The 18,786-nt window shown below is 42.2% G+C and overlaps 1 protein-coding gene across 2 annotated transcripts in view; it reads right to left on the bottom strand.

The window, feature by feature from the left end:
- dscaml1 (Down syndrome cell adhesion molecule like 1) overlaps positions 1-18,786 on the bottom strand; it is a 92,741-nt gene that overhangs the window by 11,565 nt on the left and 62,390 nt on the right. Inside the window, exons 8-22 of one of the 2 annotated variants that reach the window (XM_019274407.2) lie at positions 17,680-17,822; positions 16,837-16,966; positions 14,845-15,123; positions 14,349-14,468; positions 14,008-14,187; positions 12,341-12,546; positions 11,196-11,292; positions 10,929-11,057; positions 10,629-10,796; positions 10,312-10,382; positions 9,854-10,094; positions 6,708-6,854; positions 6,465-6,620; positions 4,213-4,352; positions 1,262-1,415 (exon numbers count right to left, since the gene is read on the bottom strand). In XM_019274407.2, coding sequence (XP_019129952.1) covers positions 1,262-1,415; positions 4,213-4,352; positions 6,465-6,620; positions 6,708-6,854; positions 9,854-10,094; positions 10,312-10,382; positions 10,629-10,796; positions 10,929-11,057; positions 11,196-11,292; positions 12,341-12,546; positions 14,008-14,187; positions 14,349-14,468; positions 14,845-15,123; positions 16,837-16,966; positions 17,680-17,822 — 2,361 coding nt within the window. Of the gene's footprint in view, positions 1-1,261; positions 1,416-4,212; positions 4,353-6,464; positions 6,621-6,707; positions 6,855-9,853; positions 10,095-10,311; positions 10,383-10,628; positions 10,797-10,928; positions 11,058-11,195; positions 11,293-12,340; positions 12,547-14,007; positions 14,188-14,339; positions 14,469-14,844; positions 15,124-16,836; positions 16,967-17,679; positions 17,823-18,786 lie in introns of both variants that reach the window. The other variant, XM_019274401.2, reaches the window with a different exon arrangement.

The following is an 18,786-nucleotide window of genomic DNA, read 5'->3' as shown; positions in this document are numbered from 1 at the left end:
AATAGATACAGAAAAGGATAACATGGTGGAAAGTGCACTCTATTCATTCGCACTCCCTTATTCTTCCTGTCTTTTAATCCAAAGCCTATTGATTTAACTGCCCTCTTCATTTTCTTAAACACTCTGCCTCTCTATTGTCTTGAGTATTAGTTATCTCTGCTCCTGTCGTGTCATTTTCTCTCCTCTTCCCTCCACCTGCGTCTCCTCCCTTTGCTCCCCCTCTCATCATTTCCCTGATTCGGGGCAGTTTATCTGGTGCCCTCTGAACTCTGAAATCAATAGCACTCGCCCGCTCTGTTGCATGAAGTCAAAACACGCAGTCACACACAAACAAGAGGAAAGGTTGAAAAAATATGCAGAAAGGGGTTATACAGAGCAAGTGACGAGAACGAGAGGGAGAGTGGCATGATTCACAGGCTCATGAGGGATGTAGAGCAAAACATCCTTTAAGAAAATGTATTTTTGGTTCATGGCACTGACAATAAGTGGCTTGAAGATGAATACTACTCTAACAGTAGCAGTGTTGTAACAGCTCTGAAGAGAGAGACAGCAGAAGCGGAGACAGACTGAAGTGAAAAAAAAATAGGTATAAAAGGACACTATAGTGTTTTCCACCCCATTCCAGAGCCTTTCAGTTGTCTAGGTTATAATCTGGCTGAATTTGGTTGAAACTACATGAACATGTTTCAACTGCATTTCAGTGACAATATTTCAATCTGACCCAGTGCGTAAATGCACACTGAATTACAGTCACTCCACTGATTTAGTATTCCACTTCTATAAAGTTGTCAACTCATGATTGACAATTAAGAAAAATCCTAAAATGATGCGACAGAACAAAAGACAATGTCTTATTTCATGCTTTTCTCCTCAAAACATGGTGCCTACATTACCCATGATTCAATTTGACAGCCAAAAGGCTTGGTTTCGGATTCAGGTGTTTTATACTAGTAGCACTTACTCTAGCCTCAAGCTGATGAGGAGCGGGCTCAGATTTTTTCCCCATTTTAAACTACCACTTATCAAAAGGCTTATACTAACTTTTTCAGACATGCGATAGTACTCACACCACCTGTAAACATACTTGGATGTGTTATATTGGCACTCTTCCTCTTTCAATGCTAAATGTAGCCTAAAGACCTGTCAGTTTTCACCTAGACTCTTAAGACGACTTTTGACCTGCAAATGTTTATTGGGCATCAAACCTGTCCACTGTGTGTCTCTTATCATGAATCTCCCCTTCATATATTCAGGGCCTCACCCTTGGCCGCTGGCTCCACCGTGACCTTGTCGCTGAAGTTACCCCTGCCCGCGGTGGTGACGGCTGCAGCCCAGATCAGGTACTGCTGCCGGTGGTTGAGATGAGTGATTCTGTAGAACAGCAGCTCGGGATTGGCTTCATACTCGCTGGGCAGCTGGGGAGAGACAAAAGGGGAAGGGAAAGTGTTCATCTCAGAGGATCCTTTAGCACACTCTAAACATCCTGCAAAAGCCTTAAATATTACAGGAAATTATATTTTTCTTTTTAAATCAAACAAGAAATCTGCTGTTGTAAAGTTTTGTAGAAATAAGCAGAAGTATCACAAACATAACCACACAATTCAAAGTATTGCATTAAAAAAAAAAACATTCTCAAAACAAAAACAGAGACATAGACATCTTGCATCTACTGTCTAAATTTGCATAGGAATGAGAAATACACATCAAAGAGTTCCCTTTTTGTGTTCTGGTAACAAATATCATCACAAAATCTGCATTGTTTCACATGTGCTGCCGAGGAGCACAAAGTAAAATCTGGGGGTTGTCAAACACAAGATCATTGTGTCACTTTACTGGAGAGGCAGACTTAATGTGAAGGACTGAGTGAACATCATTCTAATATGAACCAAGCCCTGTATTCTCTCGTCATGTCAGTACTATAGGAAAAAGGGAGGAGGATGGGGATGAAGGTACGGAGGTTCTGGGGCGTATTATATTATGAAATGCCAAAAAAGCTGTGTGGAAAGATAGAGCTGGAGGAGAGAGAAAGAGACAAGAGGGTTGGCATGAGGGGAGTGAAGCCCGTTCCCTCTCCTCCTCTGTTATCCTCAGGGAGGGAAAACAGAGATATGAGACGGAGGAAGACAATAGGGGACAGACAAATGAGTCAGTCAGAGATATCATGAACAGTCATACACTAATGAGGCCTATCTACTGCAGGCATCAGCAATGACAGAGAGGAGAGGAGGGGAGAGCAGAAGAGTGGAGAAGAGTCCAATAAACAGGCAGAGAAAGAGGAGTGGATATACACAGGCAAGCACAAATACACAAATATACTGACACACACATCCAGTGGCATACATGACCTGGAGGTGGATGTGTAATTGCAGTGTGTTTAACCCAGCCATGTGTCTGCTGTCTAGACATATACACATCACTGTCCCTTCGACACACACACACACACACACACACACACCAACGCGTAGAACCTCTCTTTTTTACTGCCTGCCAGTCACTATTCACCTACCCACCAATTATACCCTTATTCCCTCAACTCCTACTCTTCATCTACTCCTCAGGTATCCCAACACCCAGGTACACACACACACACACACACGCACACACACGCGCACACACACCGTCAGCAGCTCTGTCTGTTACTGTGCGCGCTATGTCTCAACTATGAATAGAAGAATATGAAAAAAAAATATCACAAATTTAACACACAAAGTGGCACCTAACATTCAACTGCCGCCCTCTGAATCACATGTTTTAGTACAGTTTGACACAGATTTGCATTTCTGAGTGATAGGCGCTCGTGCGCAGATGGAATAAGGACGACAATACGGTGTCAAATGATTTGAAGAGTCAGTAAACGCAGCAGACCTGTAAAAACCTGCGAAGACACTGCAGTGTTGCTGAGCTCTATCCTAGCCTGCTGAGTTGTTGTCTGCAGAACGGTTTATTCTGGGCAAATAGATTCCAGTATTCATGTTGTTTTTCACATTTATGAGCAGGCCGTCATGGAGGAATCCACTGGGCTTTTTATTACTTCCCTGTGTTCCCTCTTCATCATCCATTCCTCTTGTCTCCATCCTTTCTGTATTTTCCTCTCTGCCTATCCTTTACCCCACTGCGCCATCCTTCCCTTCACCTCCTGCCATCACTCTTCATCCCTCTCTTCATTTCCCTGTCCCTCTCCACATTTCCCTGTCATCTCTGGGCCCACTCCTTGCTTTTCCTTCCATCTATCCACCAGTACCCCCCTGTTTTACATCCTCTCTGCATTTCTCCCCCCTGATTTTCACATATATCAATGTCTTCTTCTTCTCCTCACTGTACATTTGTCTCTATACTCTCCACTGCAGGCAGATGTATGGATGAATGGATGGATGGACAGATGGATGGATGGATGGATGGATGGATGGATAGATGAATGGGTTGGTGAGTAGATGTTGGTAGGAAGGGAGGGAGGAGTAACAGAGTGTGTGTTGCTGTAACGGATATTAAAATATTCCTCCGGCGTGGAGATAGCGTGATCCGGGGAATGATAGAGCGAGATAATGAAAAGAGGAACAAAAGTACTCCCCGCGCGGTGTGTCTGACCCCCCCATCCCTCCTTCCTTCTCTCCAGTCGCACTCATTTACATAGTAATCATCCCGAACTCTGCATGGGGGCTTCAGAGGGAGAAAGAGAGAGACTGAGATAGATAGATAGATAGATAGATAGATAGATAGATAGATAGATATGCATGGTGTAATACATTTATGTGTGTGTTTGTGTGTGTGTGTGTGTGTGTGTGCGTAAGTGAGAGTGTGTGTTTGCTGTCGGCTTGTTTTCTGCCCTCGTTGATGAACAGATGAGGTTGTCCTGGCAACGTGATGAGACGCAGATATGCAAATGAAGCTGGAGGGTGAGCTTGCACGCACACACACTGCGGTATGAGGAGAGCTCATTTCACACACACATCTTGCTAAGACTGCAGCACTAGACCACACACAAACACACTTACACACACACACACATCCACAAACACACAAATGCAGAACAACGTCATAATTAAAGTCATTTTCTTATAGCAACATTAAATGAATAACAGAAGCTTTATTCTGCAAGAAAAAAAGGATTATGTCCCCTTCATCACCAGCCATGTTTGGATGCTTCTTTTCCCTCTTTCCCTCTTGTATTCACTTCTCAATCCTGAAACTCTCTGCACCCCTCTTGTAACTCACTGGTTGGCCTGACCCGGGGCTGGAGCAGTAGATCGTGTACTTGCGGATGATTCCATTTGGTTTGTGGGGGGGTAACCAGGACACCACGACACTGCTGGCGGAGGAGGGCACAGCTTTGATGCCAGCTGGGGGTCCGGGGTCTGAATTAAAAAGGGGAGAGAAATGGAGGGCAGAGTCAAATATAAACCAAGTTTTATTTTTCTGTTACGTGCAGGAAAGAATAAATAGCTTCAAGGATAGACACAGATTTTTGGAGACATATGCCAATTTGTTGTTGTTGCCTGTTAAATGATTAAAACATAAACTCCAAAAACATCAATATGTACCCACTAGACAGTTGACTAAGTTGTTGGTATTCCACACTTTAGCCTATAATATTTGAGTTGCAGTGTAGCTGTTAAACATTTTACAATCTCCCTAATGCAGCAAGCCTCCAATCCAGTCAATTTCCATGATTGTGTTATAACAGTGGTAATATTTCTGTTATTGGAAACAATACATAACTAAGAGGAGGGACCCCTTATTTTCTGTTATGTATTTTTTCAACTCTGCCTCATGTATATTTGGTATATTGCAAACCAGCTTTGCCAACCCATTTTGATCCCAGTCCAGTCTTTATCAGGCATGTGGCTTATAGGTTAAATTATCCATTGATCAACATAAAATGAATTTTCAACTTATGTTTATTGATCTTAGGGTTGAATATCTTTGTGGTTTGGATTATGAAACTTTTTTTGTGCTTCTTGAGCTTTGGGTAATTGTAAAGGGCATTTTATAGGCCAAACAATTAATTTAAAAAATGATTGGCAGATTAATTAGGAATGAAAACATTATTTGTTTGCAGCTTTAAAGCGCACAATCCCTCTTTTCTTCTGTTTGCTGTACTGCATCTGTACCCAACTAGAATGTTCTTGTCAACTGCTACCACCTCCTTTTAAAAATATAATCTGTATGTATCTGCATGCTAACTTGTAGTCACGGCCGTTCTATCATAATATAAAACTTAAAAAAATAAGGAAACTCTGAAGTTAAACTTGTACTGTTTGTTTTTTTGGTATAACATTGAGGTTTAGGAACAGCTGAGGTCAGATCATCCTGAGAGAATTAGACCTGGTGCTGCAATTTAAAGTAAACATACTGTGATAAACACTGAATCCACAAATAAACAAACAGATACATATTCAAATGGACCAAATGTGGTGTCTCTTCGAAGGGGCATAAAAAAGAACCTGAATAATGAACCTCTGTCTTCTTCACTCTTATGCTTACTGTCTAGTGTCTCTGTGTGTAAAACAGAGCGAGAAAGGCAGGCTGAGGACTGTCTGTTTGCGCAATTCCACTGCAAACACTTTTCCATATGCTGCAGACAGAACTGAGGGCAAAGAGAAGGCAGAGACCCACAAAAGACAGGGAACGTTGAACGTATGTGAAGAGGTTGCCCCTGGACACAGTGTCAACCCGCATCAGGGAAAAAGAGACACTCAGCTTGCCCCTGATAAACACACACTGAAACACACACACACACACTCAAAGACTAATACAACACACATATTTGAAGAGCTATCGCAGCGAGGCCAGCTCATAAAATGGAGATATAGTGAGGAAGAGAGAATAAAGACCTTTTCTGAAATGACACTTCTTAGAATCTCTGCCCCCCCCGCACCTCTTCTCTCTCCCTCATTTTCTCCATCTCCAGACGCCTGCCTCCTCCTCTGCCTGGCCCCAGGGAGAGAGAGGAGAGGCGGATACGGATGTAATCCATAGCCCGCCAGTGTAAGCACAAAATTAATTCTCTTTAAGCCACAAAGAATTAATCCCTCTCCTTGTGCTGGGTGCTGAGCAAGGCTTGCACACAAACAATAGCGCGTGTACACACACATGCACATCTGTGTGCACACCAAAGACATTGTACACATGCAAACACACACTTAACCCCCACCAACACTTCTGCACATTCACATGAGCAGACCCTTAGGCTCCTTAACCACACACACACACTTTTTGGCTTCTTAATTCTCATTAGCACTGGTAATGGCACATCAGAGCACAAAGAGGTTTTAATCAGCAACCTCAGCCTTACAAAGACCCCCTATACCCTCCCGGCTCTCTGCCTCCCGCACTGCAGCCTAAATCAAGAACAAAAAACCTCAGACCTGCCCCAAAGGTGTGGTCGAAGCAGATGGCATCTTATTGTAAGCCTGGTCATTATTTGATTTGTTTATGCGGAAAGATATATGAAAATATGGACTCACAATCTTCACGGGTTTGGATATACAGTACGTTGCTACGGACCCCATCTCCAGCCTGGGTGTAGGCCAGGACCTGGATGCTGTAGTTGGTGAACTTCTCCAGGCCTCTGAGCTCCACCTGCTCTTTGGTGGTTGTGATGTTTTGCATTTCACCCCATTCTGAGAAACACAAGGGCACAAGAAGATGCTCAGACCAAGGACTGAGATTTTAGTAGCCAAATAAGATAACGGTCACACTCAACTCACCTCCATCTGGAAAGACAGCCCAGAACACGACACGATATCCCTTCAATACACCATGCAGCGTCATTCTGGGGGGTTCAGCCCATGTGATGACTGCCTCGTCTGATGTTACAGAAATGGCTCGCACATTCTGAGGAGGCTGGCTGGGTACTGAAGACAAATGGAGAGAGAGGGAGAGAGACGAAAAAAGGGAAAAGATAAGTTATCTAAATCATGTATCTTCTTATCTAAACTGATGTATTTCACAGTTTCATTTAAGCGAAAAAGGATGAAAAGGCTCAAAACGTGTTTGATAAGTAAATACACAGATAAACCGGAGAATTTTTTTATTTTTGATTTTTGAAATCACCAGTTTTCCTTTAACCCATTAAGCTGCTTAAAGTTAGAAATGGTCACATATTTATGAGCTTGTATTAGTTTGTCCAGCTCTTAATTGAAGCTATATGATATTTACACTGAGTAAAATATTAAAAATCAAATATTCTTGTGCACAGTCTTTACAGGTTTTCTCAAGTTCTTATTTGTCATCCATAAAAACTTTGGAATCTGACCCTACAACAGGTCACAGTTTTTTAAATTCACCTTTAAGTAGTATAATGGATTATTCTGAACTCACGCCTTAAAGCTAACTGAGTACCATTTCAACAAATGGATTTAGACTAATTTCTCCTAAATTTAGCCCAGCATATTTGGGATCTATGAACCTTTGGATGGCACAACAATTTAAAGTAAAGTCCTGTGTGTTTGACCAAAGTTTAGCTGCATTTAGGTTCATCCCGTGTTCAGCTAATAATTGTGAAAAATTCAGATTTTTTTTTTACATTAGAGCAAAGGCTGCCATTGACACCAGGACTGCATTGGCTGGCTGATAAACAAAATGAAAAGGCATTTCCATATCAAACCTGAAGTGAGTAAACAGGCTAGCGATAGATAAAAAGCTCATGACATGCGTGCAGCCTGATGTATAGAACTATCTCTACAACCACCATCTCTCTTTCTCTGTACAAGCCTCCTTCTGTCCCCGCCAGTCCAGGTGTCTCTTCTATTGGCTACCGCTGACCACTAGTCTTTCAGGCTTTGAATAACGCACACTGTTGACGATGAACAGAAGTCAACTTGTGAGAGAAGGAGGGGCAGGAAGAGAGGAAGAGAGGCAACTGAAAGAGAGAGAGCAATGAAAGAGAGAGATTGGGCCAAGTCCACCAGGGAATTTCTCTGCAGCTGGTGTAGAAAGAGGAGGTGGAGAGGAGGACGAAGGAAGGGAGGGAAAGGAGAAAAGAGGATTAGAAAACTAAAACAGGGTTTTGCATGAATAAACCTTTAGGCTCCATGTCTAAATAATTAGAAGGCAACAAAACACAGCCCAGTTCCTTTTCAGAGTCACACCTTTGCAAGGAGAGAAATACAGATGTGAACAGAAAGGTGAGCTGGTTCAAGGGCCTCTTAAAGTGTCAGCATTAGGGCTTACGTAGGGTTAAACAGATATAGGTAGGCAGATAAATGAGCAGTGAAGAAAAAAATATGTAATAAATAATTGCTAAGGTCGTAGATGCATAAAATAACCTTCCATAAATAAGTGCACAAGTTTGGAGAAACAAAAGATGGGAAATACAGGAAAATAATGAAAGGCAGTTTTGGACTGGGGCTACAGGGAGGAGGAGATGGAGGATGGAGGGGCAGAGGAAGAAGGGAGGAAGGGAGGAAGAGAGTTAAAAGCAAGGGGAGCAAGGGAAGGGCAAAAAAAGATGAAAAGAGGGAGCAGAGAGACAATGCGCTCAGCTGTGGATAATTACAGCAGGAAGCTAGCAGAGGGAGAGAAAGAGAGAGAGAAACAGACAGAGAGACAAGCTAATTATAATTATTTTTAGTATGCTTGTTGTTATCACTATTATCATAATGGCCATCAATATCACTGTCGCCACGGTGACAGCCACGGGGAAGAACTGGAGGGCTCTGTCTGCTCTGGACCAATGGGGCTCAGCCAACTGTTCACTGGGTGGACAAGTATGTATGTGACATGTGTTTGTGTGTGCGTGTGTGTGTACACGTGTGTGTTTGTCTACATGGGGAGAAAAACTAAATATGTATAACGTGAGAAATGTCATGTATTGAAAAAAATGTCTGGAAGCTCAACACTAAAGAATAAAAGGTGAAAAATGGAGGGATATGAAAAAAAGTACAAGTACAATATTTCTACGTCTTATTCAGAGAAAAAATAAAGACCTAGATTTTTTTATTATTTTTTTATTTTTTAGTTAACATCTATTACTTTAGTTTTAGTTCTTCTGCTCCTTAGCTGCTTCACACCAGACCCTTCCATCTCGACTTTTTATATTTTTGAGGAGGCATTTTTTGTGATCACTTATAATTAAAAAAATATATTATTTTTGCATTTCAAAATATGGATCTAGTCAGTTACTTCTTGCAGTTCTTGCAGTAAAAAAGTTTTTGAGCCCAGTGTATGTTTGTCTTTTAGTTAACAAGATATCTCAAAAGGGGTTTGCAAATTTCAATTACATTTAGTGGAAGGTAATTAGAAATAAAAAGTGAATTAATAAAAAGCACATGTATGCTATGATCTATTTTGTAACACACTTACAGCCAGAAACATTTCTGAATTATTCAGGATTATACAGCCCAGGAAGGCCTAGGAAGGAGATTTTATCTCCCTAAGTGATGTTGCAGTTAATTCTGCCATTTATTCATTCATTCATCTATTAACTCACTGAATATTTGGCTCATCTCTCACTCTAGCCATCAGGATGCATGGCAGTATATCCATATCACTCTGTCCTTTCTGCAGTGCTTGCTGAATGTGAATTGTGTCTATGAGGCCATGTGTGGTCTTGATATTTGCAAAAAGCATTTGGATTCCAGCAGCCAAGATTATTATTTATGTTGAAAGAAAAGCGAGAATGTAGTAATTTTAGGTTACAAAGCATGGCATGATTTGACACAGATCAAACAGCGAAAAAGCAAAAAGAACAATGGCAGTGGAAGAAGTGGAATAACTGTGAATCAAAGCCAAAGCAGACAGAGGATGATATTTCAGACAGTAGGTCTAACAGTTTACTCCACTTCCATTGTATATAATGCACCACACTGTTTAACCCATCTCTCTTATTGCTATTGCTTATTGTGATCCTCACCATCTTCCAGTGTGGTAGCATTGATCTCTGAGCTGGAGGGCCCTGTGCCGGCTCTGTTAAAAGCCTGGACAACCACACCATACTGAGCAAACTTCTTCAGGTTGTCCAGAGTGTAGACCTCGCTATCCCCGGTGGCCTTCATCTCCACAATGCTGTACTGGCCATTACTGCCCGGGCCGTTCTCTCTGTAACCAATCTGGTAACCCCGGATCACACCATTCTGCAGCTCTTTCCTAGGAGCCTGCGGAACGAAAAGATCATACTGACATCAGCATCATCTATTCACACTATTCTGATATACTGCGTGATTATTAACCCTAGCCCTAACCACCTCCACAAACTAAATACTTTGCAAGCAGCAAAACATAATAAAGTGAGATAATGCAATGTTACACAAGCAAGTAATCTCAGAGGAAGTACTTAGCTACTACAGAAGGCAGATAATTCTAATATTTTACCTTCCAAGTGACCCTGATACTCTGAGAGGTCACTGGCTGCAGAATCACCTCCATGGGAGGACCATCAGGCTCTGCAGAGAAAGAGAAAGAGGCACGCAAGCCTTTTAAAAAAAAATTCTGTGGTCTGAAATATTCTAGTTTACAACATTCAAAAGGTGTTTTTCTCAGTTTTATTGAGGTGAACCTTCAATACAAAATGCTTATTCAAGGACAGCTGTATCAACACACATGCAGTGGCTAAGAGCTAACACAACAAGCAAAAGTGAAAGATTTGTTCACATTCACATTAGTAAGAGCAGCGCTGCCGAGATACTTACGTGCTTCCTCTGTGCTGATGGTGAGCTCCTTACTGGCTTCGCTCTTGCCTATGGCGTTGTAGGAGTACATGCGGATGCTGTAGACGGAGGCAGGGTGAAGGTCCACTATGTTGGCCTGATTGTTAGTGGGGGAGATGTTTCGAGTGGCATGCTTCAGCTCCCAGGAATCTGACAAAAGAGAAGATAATAGTACAGCATTGTTTTTTTTGGTTCTAGACAGTTCAGCATGTCACTCCATCATCAGACTCACTTTTATACCTTCATTTTCAGAAAAATGAAGAATATGCTCTTCTTACTTACCTGTCTTGTTCTTATATTCAATGTCGTAGGAGGTAATGACGCTGTTTCCATCAAATCTCTGTGTCCACCGGAGATTCATACTGCGATCTTTCACTTCTCGCACCTCCAGCTCTGGAGGGTCTGGAGGTTCTGAGAATTTAAAGGGAGACAAGAAGGTAGCACCAAAAGAGTGGCAATTTTTAATTGAAAGAGGGAAGATTTGTGTAGTTTTTGAATCATTGCAAACAGGAGTTCGTACAGTTCATGCATTTATACAGAAATGGTTACCTTGCACAGTGAGCTGGATAAGACCTCGTCCTTCTCCGTAAGAGTTGATGGCATGACATGAAAAGAAGACAGAATCCTCACGCTCTGCTGGCTTTAGCTGTATGCAGAAATGGTTGAAAGATAAATATAAGGGGGAAACAAACAACTCTGTCTTTGTGCAGGCAAATTGTGTAAAGCATAGCTTTGTGTTGGAGAAATGGCCGGGTGAGAGTTATTCCTCTGCCATGCCTGTTTGGTATTTAGGTGACTCACCAGAGACTGCATTGAGAGGAGATGTGAAACAAGGTTCACCAATCCAGTGTACACTGCGTTTTAGTGTCAAGTTTTGCTTTTTTTTATTTTTTATTTGCATGATTTGCCATCAATGGCTGCTTGAAAAATGTACACCCTCTCTTTGTCACTTAGGCCACTGAGGGTGTATCCTGACCTGTATGCATGGTTTGCCCTGTACTTTGAACATATACATTAATTTACCAGTAGATACATCTAAATACACAACAAAAATACACTTGATCAGATTATGAGATAATAACAGCATTAAAGATTATTGTTAGTCTTACCGAATCAATTCCATCCATTACTGCTCACGCACATCCCCTAGATGCCTTTCAGATGATTAACTGGGCACATTATCAAACCACCAAATCGATTTAATCCTGTGCAAAATACACACACAAGTTTTTTATGTTCTTGTATGTATATCAAACCAGCTGGTTTGGAAGGGCAGGATTATGGCATGATGACTTTTGGTATGGTCAGAAACAAGGATTTTATTATATAAAAAATATATATATTATCTTTTTTTTGGCATCTTATGTTAGACTGTTGTATATTTACTCTGGATGTCCGAGAGATGATTTTTAGTTTCCTCTCAGGAGGTGCTGATGGTACGCTGTGGTGGGGAGAAGACGTCTTAAACAATGAGTGTTAAGAGCTTTTAACAACCTTCAACACGCTAACTTATATGACAGCAGACTCTGCCTAATCTCACCTATGTATCACAAACCTCAGGCAACAGAAATGTGCAAAGGAATTGTGCTTTGCATTTCACACCATGACTCATAAAAACAGAGCTCAAACAGTGAGAAGTGAATTTGTCAGCTGAATAAGGATTATAAAGACATAGCCGTCTTTGTGTTTCTTACCTTGAGTGTAGACAACACCTCGTCCGTCTTCTCATTGGGACTGGTGGTAATGGAGTACCGAGGGTTGCGGTCAGGGTCAATGACCGTGTCGCCTCTCTCCCAGCGGATGATGATGGGCCATTCTCCCCTGGCTGTGCAGTTCAGCTCCTTCACGTGACCCTTCTTAGCCATGGTGGTGTTGGGGTGACTGGTGATCATCGCTGGTACTGGAAGGAGAAGGGAAATGGAGTGTGAGATAAAGAGATGGTGAGGACAAATGGTGGTGGGGGGGAAGGGAGGAGGAGGGAGTGGTGACAGTAAACAGATTGATGAGATGGATATTAGAAGGCAGAGACAGATAAAAGGGGGAGTGGGGGAAGGAGTAAGAAAGAATAAGTGGATAATAAGCAGGGTTTAAGTGGAAAGGGAGGAAGGAGTGAAAGAGCATAGAGGAGAAGGGCAGGACAGCTGGCAGTTAAAAAGGTGGAGTTCAGAGTAGCCAAGTTCCATTGCAGTAGAGTAATGAAGAGCTATGGTCAATGAGGTAAAGTCAATAAACCTCCTCTCTCATTCTCCAATAGTTAACATTGGGGTCTAGGTGAATGAAGAGGCGAAAACGATACACTCTACCTTTCGTGCACACTCTATACACAATACAGCTCACACACTCGATCTTCTTTGGTCAACACACACACACACACACACACACACACACACACACACACACACACACACACACACACACAATACCGATCTGAGGAGGGTTCTGCTGTTTTGTTTTCATCACTTATTCATCTCACCCTCCCTCTTTTCCTCTTTTTCTCCCTCTCCGCTGAGCGAAACAGACAGAATTGAGGGAGGCAGAGGAGAGGAACGGTTCAATCAATAACACTAACACCAGAAGAGGAGAGAGAGGAAGAGAGATGGAGAGAGAGAGAGAGAGAGAGAGAGAGAGAGAGAGAGAGAGCGGTGATCCTCTTACAGCAGAACATAGTGACTAGTAGTTGTATTTACGCGCACCTGCTTATATTTGTGTGTGTCAAAAGGAGCCATAAATTAACATCACTTTTGCGTGTATAGGTGTTTTGTAAGGTCATGGTACTGCATGCTACGACTACATGCCCTACTTTGTGTTGACAGTCTGTCTGCGTATGCGCGTGCACGTACATTTTCCCTATGCATTTTCACATTGCATTACACAGGGAGTTACTGACAGTGAGGGCAGGATGGAGAGATTGATTGCAGATAATGATTAAGCTCAAAGTGTTTCTGATTGTCTGTAGACAGATCCCAAGAGTCAAAAGATCAATCGCTCACTTGCTCGTTTTCTCACTGCCTATCACACACACAAACACTCCCCCCTCTCTCTCTCTCTCCCTCTCTCCCTCTCCCTCTCTCTCTCTCCCTCTCTCTCTCTCCTCTTTATTGTTTTGCTCTTATGTCCACGGTCACCTTTGCTCCACCAATTTATCAGTGTGCTCACAAGTGTGTGTATGTTCAGGCCCACAGAGCACAGGGAGAGTACTGCGAGACGGCTCACTGGTTTGACACAGTTAGCTGGTGTGTATGTGCATTAAGACTGATAAAGCAGGAGCACTGGAGCATCCTAGATGGCCTCGCTGAAGTCATCTATGCCATAAAGAAACTTATGCTCTGCCACATTAGTCATTGTGAGTTTGTACACTCACTCTTAACGGTGAGGACCATGCTCTTGCTGATGTCGGAACCCACGCCATTGGAGGCCTGACAGAGGTAGAAGCCACGATCCTCTTCCAGGACATGTCTGATGAGTAGAGAGCCGTTATTCATGATCTGGATACGGCCCGTCAGAGGCACAGGGTGGTACTGCTGCGGATTCCCAATTCCAGCTGGACAGAAAGAGAAAGATTACTGATGATACCTACAATTAAAGTGAACTTACTATGGGTAGTATGAACCTATGAAAATGACAAAGGGCTGAGAAAAGCTGACAGAGACGCATCACAGTACATAGATAAAGAATGAAAGATGGGTCATGTACCTAGTGTACCTTTGGCATGCTTCCACATGACCTTAGGAGGAGGATATCCATCAACAGAACAGTTTAGGATTCCTGCCTTTCCATAGATCCCATCCTGGTTGTTGGGTTGCACTACAAACCGAGGAGGCACTGGTGGGAGAGAGAAGAGAAGTCAATAAAAACTTACTTTTCCACATTGGACAATATTTGATATTTCCTGCATGGCTACTAAACAATATTTCAGTCAGAACGTCATCACATCATCAACATCAGAGATAGATGAGTTTTTTTTTTTTTTAATAGGCTAAGAGGATCTAATGAAAGATGCTTTATATGAGGTGAAGGATCCAGGGTGAGCATAATCCACCTCTGCTGCTTTAATTTTGACCACTTTTTTATGTTCAAAGTCCCCCAACTTACATACAAAAATGCACCCCCTCCCTCATCCCTTTCTAAATATCACTTTAACATCGCTTATCTTGTTCTTTCCTTCTTTCCTTCCTTCATTCATTCATTGCTTCCTTACCTGTAACTGTGAGTTGCCTTTCTGTACTGACGGTGGCAGCATCATTGCTGGCAATGCAGGTGTAGTTGCCATTGTGTTTGAGCGACACCTTGGATATCTGGAGGGAGCTCATGAACTCCTTTGTGTCGATGGTGATGCCCGATGAGGGCACGATCTCCTGCCCGTCCTTGCGCCACGTGATGCGTATGGGCATGTCTCCGGACGACACCACGCAGGCGATGTACATCAATTTACCAATGGAAGTCGGTGGAAAGTCAAATGGCTGGATCAGTGGGGGAACTGAGAGAGACAGAGAAGGGCAGGGTGTAAAGGAAAAGAGGTGACGGAAGGAGAAGGGTAGAGTGTTAAATGGAATGTAAATAGAAATGCAGTAGAGAAGAGAGTAATTTAGGCAAAATGGTGAAATTAAATAAAAGAAGATAAGTAAAAGAGATGGAACAAGCAGATCAAATTGAGGAAATGTATGATGAAAAGAAAAAACGTGGGAGAGAAGAAGGCAAGGACAGGCAACAGGGTGAAATAAAGGTTAGATAGAGGGAAAACGGGAATGGAAACACAGAAAAAAAGATGAATGAAAACAGTTAGAGGGTTGTTTAAATGAGCGGGGTGAATAAGAGGTGAAGACAGAGATTTGAGGCAGATATGAATAAATGAAGGATAGAGAAAAGAGAGAAAGTCAGATGTGAAGACACGGGGAGAATATGGGTAGACACACAGATTTAGCAATTTGGGGGCATCGAAAGGACATGAGGGTGGCAGAGTGAGTGATGTGAAGGGAGAAGAGGTGGGTGAGACACAGAGGAGGAAGACAAAAAGACAGAGTGATATTTTTTTCAAAGGGCATGATTCACAATCTGTCATTTTTACCTGACAGGTTGATTGGTAAACTAGTGGTCTACCTGTCTGTCTGATTTCTTAAGTCTGTCATATAAGTCTGGACCCCCAAAGCCTCCACACCCCCACAGCCTGGCCTACTAGCCCACTACCAGTTCTGCAGCCGCCTGTGCCCCCTACAAACCCCTCCACTCCACCCCACCATGCCCTGCTAAAGCCAGCCCATAATAGCTGCTCTAATTAGAGCCCCATCCGCAGGGGGAAGAACAGTGTTGCTATGGAGAGCGACGGAGGTGATGGCGGTGGTTTGGAGTGGGGGAGGAAGGGAGGGTGGTGGTTGCTGGGAGAGTTGGGGGGGGGGGGTTACAGCTGAGACATCTGGGGGATTTAATCTGGGCCTCGTTAAAATTCATCTAATTAAATCAGAGACATGACGAGCACACATTCATACAAGCACATACCTACACCCACACGCAGCAAATGCACATGTGCACACATGCACGCACACACGCATGTGTGCACAAACACTACGGAGACCATCAAATTTCACACATCTGTTAATGTCAAGTCGAAGCACACACAACCCACACCCACACTCGACAACTTCCTAAAACAAACATGTCATGCTATCGCTGCGGAGAGCAGAGCGAAGTAACTTACAAGGTGACATGCAGAATATATACAGCACACACACACACACACACACACACACTCTGTCGTATATGCATGCACACACAAATCTTATACAATAGCACTCTTGCTCTATGTAATTGCTGAGTGGTTGAGAGAGCGCACTAGGCCACTCCGCCCCTTAATCAGGGGTTATTAGAGGCAATGCATACAGCTCCCTCTGTTTCACTCACATCCTCCTGCTACATACTCACGGTCCATCCCTCTTACAATCACCCTCTTTTACATTCATACTTTTTTTTCCCAAGTTAACCCACTAAAACAAAGCCAGACACAAATATATCACACTTTATATATTATTTTACTTACAGTACAGTATAGCCACCTCTTAAAACTATATAAATTTACGCCATTAAACAAACAAGAATATTATACATGCTTTTTGTGGTTTATATGTTTTTCTCTGCCATAGGTGAAAATCTGTGAAACAAAGTTTACACTTGCAAAAGTATCATCCCCGTGACTGACCTTTAACCGTGACATAGACAGTCTGCGTGATGAACAGTTGTGGTTGGATGAGCACGCTGCAGACATAGGCCCCCTCGTCCATCCCCTTCTGAACATCGCTGAGCTTCAGAGTCCCGTTCTCATACACCACCTGAGCAGACATCAGCAGTGTTACATTCACACATGATACATGACTTGGTCATCTTATGCAGGGCTGTAAATTGAAATGAAATTTTGCTAATGTATAAAGAAGTCCCCCTGATCTGCTTTGGGCATTTATTTATTTTGAGTTTTTAGCTTCAATGCCATTGAAACCTTTTTTGCTATCCTGATAAATAAAAAACACAAACAAAAACAGAGATATGCAAAATACAATAAAATAAAAAGTGTCTCTGAGGGACTACAGAACTCAGTAGTCGTTACCACCATGTGTCTGACAGAGAAACTCTTTGTCAAAGCCTCCATTATATAGACATGAGAGCATAAAGGCATCATAGCCTATTTTGTATGAATTTATCACATGAGAAATATTTCATGAAATGTAAAAATCACTCTGCTATCACTCCTAAGTTGGCTCACAGGTTGTTTAGGACACAAGCTAACACCAGACAACAACTAATACTGAGTTAGTCATGTTTTTGATACATGTTTTATAATAATAGTCAGTTAAAACATTTATCATATCAAAGAAGTACCAAAAAAGCCTTTAAACATTACTCTATATACAGGATGTATAGTATACATATGGGAATATGGTATAGGATATACATGCTGCATGTTCCTGTGATGTTATACATTGCTGTAAGGAAATATAATGATATATTTTTATTGTCTTTGAGCAGAAATACAAAAAGCGAACTCCACCTGGCGATGGTTGTCAGGCAGCAGAAGCCCCTCCTTGTACCAATTGATTGAGTAATAAGGATACCCAATCACGCGGCAGTTTATGAACGTGTTTCTTCCTGCCACTGCAGTAATGTTCTTCATAGGCCGAATCCTCGGGGGACCTGATGGGCAAACGGAGACGGACGGACAGAAAGAAAAGAGGGTAAAAGAAAAAGATCATTAGTTTGATGGTGTCAGAAGCAGGTTGTGGAATTTTAGGAATAAAGTTGAGGGGTGATAGGGAAGGGCGTTGGGGAGAAGGGAGGGGACAGAAGAGGAAAGAAGCGGGTGTAGAAAGAGAGAGAGAGTTTAGAATGTCTTGCCTAAATGTTAAAAAATAGCTTTAAATCTTGAAAAAAAAAATTTCTGGAGGAGCATCTGCACTTCCTGCACAATTTTTGGCCATCACTGCCATATGTGCCACCCCACTCCTGTTCACCCACCAGCAAATGTTTTCTGTTTAGTCAAAACCTAGACACATGTAGGTCATTATGGATTTTTAAGTCTAGAGTTGTGAACTAAAATGATCCTTATCTAATGCCTTTAAAAGGTAAAAAAGTTTCAGCTTTGAGCAGTGGGAACAAATGTGGATTAAAATGTCTCTGTTTCTCGGATTTTTTTCACATTGTTTCCCTCAGTAACAAACACCGACCAAACGCAGTCAGCAGCAGCAAGAGTTGTTTATGGGTCAGGTTGGATTAGCAATGGCAATTTCATTTAATGTTACTGACATTTAAACAAACCAACATTTAATGTAACCCACACAACTGGTCTAACAAGAGAGAGTGGAAAGTGAGTGGGTGAAACAGAAGAGAAAAATTAAACTGACAATTTATTTTGTACTTTATTTAGAGGCTTCCAGTTGAGTGTCAAATTTTCATATATTAAAGATTCATTCATGCTGATCAGCCGCCCCTGACTGCTTTATGGTAAAAGTATCCTGCACCTGCCACATTTGTGTTGGGTGCTGCAGGACAGAACTCATCAGCTTTAACAACCTATTCATGGACTGTTTGTGCCCATGTGTGCAATGTACTTTTTATTTCACTGTGCATTTTCCATGGCTGCAATGTAATAAATGGATCC

This window comes from Larimichthys crocea, chromosome VII, assembly GCF_000972845.2.
Source record: "Larimichthys crocea isolate SSNF chromosome VII, L_crocea_2.0, whole genome shotgun sequence".
Lineage (NCBI taxonomy): Eukaryota > Metazoa > Chordata > Actinopteri > Sciaenidae > Larimichthys > Larimichthys crocea.
The sequence above is the reverse complement of the archived record's forward strand: the minus strand, read 5'-3'. Positions and strand labels throughout refer to the sequence as shown.